This window comes from Solea senegalensis, linkage group LG3, assembly GCF_019176455.1.
Source record: "Solea senegalensis isolate Sse05_10M linkage group LG3, IFAPA_SoseM_1, whole genome shotgun sequence".
NCBI classification, from domain to species: Eukaryota; Metazoa; Chordata; class Actinopteri; order Pleuronectiformes; family Soleidae; genus Solea; species Solea senegalensis.
Genome location: NC_058023.1, coordinates 1,248,306 through 1,254,167, shown reverse-complemented (window position 1 = coordinate 1,254,167; position 5,862 = coordinate 1,248,306). Strand labels below are relative to the sequence as shown.

The window sequence follows — 5,862 nt, the reverse complement described above, 5'->3', positions numbered from 1 at the left end:
CCTGCCAAGACGTGACTCGATGAGAAACGTACGAAGTATCGACATCTTATGGTTCCGCCGTGGAAATGGCCTCGTTGGGTTACTTGGCTATAAACGCTAAATGAGCCTCTGTTGTTTGGGGTCGCCCGAGAGAAGATAGCCCCGGTGTGAATACACTACACGGAGCGTGTTTACGGTCTGGTCTGAGGAGTGACGAGGCAGAAAGAGACGATGCCACATTTCCTGTGGCCGGAGCCGCTGTCAGCAGCTCAGCTGAAGCGGCTGGAGGAGCATAAATACAGCGCGTGCGGTCGCTCCCTGTTTGAGCCGCCGTGTCAGATCTACTGGAACTGGCTGGTCCAGCAAATACCGACATGGGTCGCACCGAACACGCTGACTATTGTAGGACTGCTGGTCAACATCGTCTCTACGGTGGTGCTTGTTTATTATTGTCCCACGGCAACAGAGGAGGTGAGTACGGCCACCGTGGCTCGAGTTCCGACACGTCAACGAGCCACAATTGCGAAACCCGCTTCCAGAAGTTCTTTAAATGAAGGTTTTGGCAGCTAGTCGTGACCTTGGTGTGAATCGACGCGTGGACATGTTGACGTGTTCTCAATAATCAGGATGTGCGTGTTCGTTCGGCGCAGTTTTGAGCTTCGTATCTACATTTATGTTAAAGCAACTCTAACGGGCTCATGTTGTCTGTTGACGCATGAAATAGAACCTGTTTTGTACACACACACACACACACACACACGCTTATTCTCTTTTACAGCCTGTAAATGTGTTATAACCACGTACACGCGGGAACGCCTAAAACTGCCGGATTGTTCACGGGATTAAGTAATCCTGGACATTTGACATCATCATCATCAGAATGAAGATGCTGCTTTTGTTCACTTAGAGACGAGACTTTAGTTGAAGAACACGGGTTATTGGTGACCTACAACAACAATAACAATAATAATAATAATAATAATAATAAATGATTCATTTAATGTGGAATGACTGAAGATCCACCTCATATTTAGACCCAGCTATCACCTGACCTGTGATCCACTTTACCCGTGTCTCCAGGTTCACTGTGTGTGTGTGTGTGTGGTTATCAGATGTACACCTTTGTTCAATCCAACAATAAGACTCTTGCACCTGAGTCCACAGTCCATGCAGACTTGCTGTTACTATCAAAGTCCAGCTTTCTCCTCAGATTATACAACAGGGCCTGAGGAAAATCTGCCACATAGCCTCTTTGATTTGAGGACTGTGAAAGATAAGAACGTTCATATGAACCCACTGTGCAGAGACTCCTGAGACCACCAGAGCTCCCAGTTCTCAGGACAAAAACAGACTCACACTCGCATTGTCGTGGTGAACACAGCGAGTGTCCAGATGGTCGCTAACCTCCACCCTGGTTGGAATCCCTCCTGACAGTGCGCACACACACACACACACACACGGTGTAACTCATAAATACAGTTTGTTATAACACGTTTTATAAGTTGTTGCCGTCTGAAGAAACCTACAGCATCTGTCTCTGTTTCTATAGACACATGAATAAATAGTACAAATGAGTGGGAAAGTGAGCAAACAAGCCACTTTATTAGGTACACTCGATGACTCCTAAAGTGTGCTTTGATGAGTTGCACATTTACAGATGGTCCTCAGCACACTTTGGTTATAACACGCGTTATAACTCTTTGATTTGGTTGTGTGTAAAAAGCATAACTGAGACTTCAATGAGGTTTCTTCCTCGTTCTGAAGGCCCGTTTGAATTTCAGCAGGTCGACATGCCTGATTAACTCACTGAGGAGCTGCCACGTGATTGGCTGCTTAGACAAACAGCTGTAATGTGTCAGAGATCAGATCAGTTGTATTTCTCGGAGGTTCATTGGAATGAACGTTTGTTTGTTGGCTCTGTGATGGACTGCTGTGACCTTTGACCCTCATGTGAAGGAGAAAGTGGTGGACGATGAGTGAATGGATGAATGTTGAGTAACAGAGCGTGTTGTTGCCTCTCAGGCTCCAGCGTGGGCCTTCTGCATGAGCGCTCTGGGCCTGTTCATCTATCAGTCTCTGGACGCCATCGATGGGAAACAGGCTCGCAGGACAAACAGCAGCTCAGCTCTCGGGGAGCTCTTTGACCACGGCTGCGACGCCGTCTCCACAGGTGCTTGTCCTTCCACGTTGTGACATTTAATCTCTGGACATCGTCGTAAAACACAGACTGACTGTTTGCTGTTTGTTTGCAGTGTTTGTTGCCGTTGGAACTTGCATCTCATGTGGAATTGGAAGATTCCCAGACTGGACGTTCTTCTGTGGATTCATCGGGATGTTCATGTTCTTCTGCGCCCACTGGCAGACCTACGTGTCCGGCACCCTCCGCTTCGGCCTGTAAGTGGCTCGTCGCGTGGCAGTCACTGAGCTTTTGTCCGCTGGCTCCGGCTGACGCTCATCTGTCCTCTGTCCTCTGTGTCTCTGTGTCTCTCTGTCACAGGGTCGACGTCACAGAAGTGCAGTTCGCCATCATGATCATGTACCTGATGTCCGCGTTCGGTGGCCTGAGCCTTTGGCACACCATGGTAACGGAGCAGAGAATATTTTGTGCACACAGCGTACACACACGCGCACTCACACACACACACGCACGCACGCACACACACACGCACACACGCACACACACACACCGTCATTTCACCTGGAGATTCTTCTCCTTCACTTTTGACACGTTTACTAATCTCAACTGCATCGTTTCCTAGTTTCCAGTCGTCCTTCTACACTTTAAAGTAGAATTTGTGTTTGACTTTCACTCTGTGCTGCCTTTGGAGGCTTGACTTAACATCACATGACAGAAGTGAGAAGGTAAATATGGTAGCTAAAGCCGTGGCCACAGGTCATCAACTGGACATGATCTGGCTCAAAAAGCTGATGATGTCATCTGCATCTTTTCTTTTTCTTTCTGTTCTTTTCTTTTCTTTCTTTCTTTCCTTTCTTTGTTTGTTTGCTTTGCCTTCCCATCATGCTCAGCATGCCAGCAGCTTTCATTCAGCACCTTTGTGAGTTCTCTCCGCAGATTTCCCGTCACGCTCATTTGACCTCCCGTGTTTCCGTAGTTGCCCGTCCTCGGACTGAAGATGTACGTCTTCCCCATCGTGGGCATCATCGGCGGCGCCCTCTACTCCTGCTACAACTACTTCTATGTCATTCTGAACGGAGGTGTTGGCAAAAATGGCTCCACTGTGGCTGTGAGTGAACACACGTTCACACGTTCATGTCAGTGTGTGTATGTGTGTGTGTGTGTTGACGGATCATGAACCTTCCCGCTGTGTAGGACACCAGCGTGCTGAGTCCTGGTCTGCACATCGGCCTCATCCTCACCTTGGCCTTCATCATTTTTAAGAAGTCGTCGAGTCAGCTGTTCGAGCGTCACCCGTGTCTGTACCTGCTCACCTTCGGCATGGTCATCGCCAAGATTTCAAACAAGCTGGTGGTGAGTTTGTGGTTGGACTCGCTCTGTGATTGTGTGACATGCAGCGATGTCGTCTGTGGTCATGTGTGCATCTCTGTTGCAGATCGCACACATGACCAAAAGTGAGCTGCACCTGCCAGACACGGCGTTCATCGGCCCCGGCCTCCTCTTCCTCAACCAGTACTTCAACAGCTTTGTGAACGAGTACGTCGTCCTCTGGATCGCTCTGGTGAGTTTCACCTGGAAACTGTGTGGGTATACAGCGGTAGAGCGGGGATGGGCGGGGACAAGAAGGTTTGAGCAAAGTTGGAATTTGTTCTTTAGGAAATTCATTTATAAAACAAAAAAAAAAATCAAACAACGACAACTTCACTGCTGCAACTGTTGCCGAGTCATTAGACAGAAAAGATTGCAGCTGCAGCACAAACCTGTACGACAGGTAAACGTGGAGGATTCAAGGTTCAGTGAAACTTTCTCTGAGAATAACGAGATAAATGTCTGTTTGACTGCAGCTGCGTCACAAAGGAAAGACTCTCACATTTCCACTTAAATCACAAAAACATGGCTGTTGAGTGAAAGCGTGTCGTGACAACGTCATTAAATATGTGTATTTAACTTTGACAGCAGGACGTGGCAGAAAACTGTGGATCTGTGGCGTTACAGCGTCGACTCCATGATCCTTTTCCTCCTGAAACAAGTCAGAAAGATTAGTTTCAAGTTTAGTTTTGATTTAAAGATATACCTAAACATTTGCATGATGAATAGAATTAGCCTCTGATGACGTACAATTATTATTTCATGACGTTTAAGATCAAATAAGATTGGTCGAAAGGTCATGGTAATAAATGGTAAGTGTATAAAAAGATGAAATGAAATGAATGATCATATTGACGTGCTGTAAAGGATTTCCACACTTGCATGAACTAAAGTGAATAATAAATGAAGAATCTTGGTTAAAGATGTGTGTTGTAGTGACGGCTGTACAGTCTAGCAGCTCCATCAGACCCTTTTTTTCACGCACCGTTTCTCCTCAGGTTCTCTCTCTCGTGGATCTAACTCGCTACTGCACGGGCGTGTGCCTCCAGATCGCCTCGCACCTGCGCATCCAGGTCTTCAGCATCACGCCGCAGACAAGCCACGCCCACAGCGACTGACGGCTTGCCCGGCGGGAGAAGGCGGGGGGAGGCGCGGACCTCTCCCCGCTCCTGGAAGCAGACGAGGACGACCTGAGCCACTGCAGCCTTGACAAAGTGACCACTTCACAGTAAAACTGCCTCTCTCACCACACGGTACAAGAAAACCAAAACAAAGAAACGATATGAAGAGAAATGTACGAATGTATCATATTAAACTAGACATTTGAATTAGTGCATGTCAAAAACAGAATCAAAACTTTAAAAGTTAGAAACCAAAAGCTTGGGCAAATACTTTCAGTTGAAATGATATTTGTTAAAAATCAAGGCTCTCTTGTATTTATTCAACACATAAATATACGACGGCCAGTAAATCCATCGAATATTTGCCCAAACTATTAATACATTACCCATTAATCCCTGGTTTTATTTATTCAATGAATGTGACTAAAATACAAAGTAATCAGAGTTTGAAAATCTTTTTTCTTGTTTTAAAAAAAAAAAGAAAAAAAAAAGAAGAAGACCTCAGGAACCTCAAATAATTTCCAGTTAAGTTTGTGACTTTGTGGTCTGGCAGATTGTCAAGCAGCGAGTGCACGTGAAGGGTTCGCGGTCGAGTGTCGAGTTTTTATTTATTACCCTTTTGTCTGGTCTCACCCGTCAAACGTGAAAAATAAAAACTCTCGGCAGCCTCAGCTGGTGACGCGTTCACACTCGACCCGTTCTGCTTCCTCTGTTCTTCTCCCTGAAGGGCTGATGGTTATTAATTATTAATTATTAATTATATGTGATTGTACAGAATTCAACTGAAGAAGCCTTAAATACGTTTGTTGTAATTACTGTTTAACTTGTGCATATTTAAAGGGGTTTTTTCCACTGAAATGTCATGTAAACATGAACAATACAGTGCTTTTTAAAAAATAAAAAAACAACAAAGACATCATGACATTTCTTCACTTATACTCATGTAAATGATGATTGGTTTTTTGGATTACTTTACTTTATTTGATTCATTATTCAGGTGCACTGGGATCAAAAGGGATATTTCTGTAGTGCCGGTAAAACAAAAAAGCTTTTCTTGATTTTACACATTATAAAGGGGCGGCGTCCAAAATGACGATGTACATTCATGGTTCTCAACACCACTTTTCACTGTTGTGTTAATACAGTAAGATGCCTTTCTACTAACAGGTATGAGTGGAAAAGATTGTAATAAAGACAATATTTTTCCTCCGCGTGTTTGTGTGAGTGATTGAAAGTATTGAAAGCATATTTATGCAG

The 5,862-nt window shown here is 45.0% G+C and overlaps 1 protein-coding gene across 1 annotated transcript; it reads left to right on the top strand.

Moving 5' to 3' along the window:
* Positions 1–16: 16 nt before the first annotated feature.
* On the top strand, positions 17–5,811 carry chpt1 (choline phosphotransferase 1). Its single transcript, XM_044020093.1, has 8 exons — positions 17–450; positions 2,002–2,149; positions 2,232–2,373; positions 2,477–2,561; positions 3,093–3,224; positions 3,311–3,469; positions 3,552–3,677; positions 4,483–5,811. Exons 1-8 carry the CDS (start codon positions 211–213, stop codon positions 4,600–4,602), a joined length of 1,152 nt encoding a protein of 383 aa, XP_043876028.1. The 5' UTR covers positions 17–210; the 3' UTR covers positions 4,603–5,811.
* Positions 5,812–5,862: the final 51 nt, after the last annotated feature.

Bases quoted from the DNA above. Each gene is read 5' to 3' on its own strand.
- chpt1 (XM_044020093.1), top strand. From the start codon at position 211: ATGCCACATTTCCTGTGGCCGGAGCCGCTGTCAGCAGCTCAGCTGAAG. The intron at 451-2,001 runs GTGAGTACGGCC...GTTGCCTCTCAG, and splicing joins GTCCCACGGCAACAGAGGAG to GCTCCAGCGTGGGCCTTCTG. The intron at 3,470-3,551 runs GTGAGTTTGTGG...TCTCTGTTGCAG, and splicing joins AGATTTCAAACAAGCTGGTG to ATCGCACACATGACCAAAAG.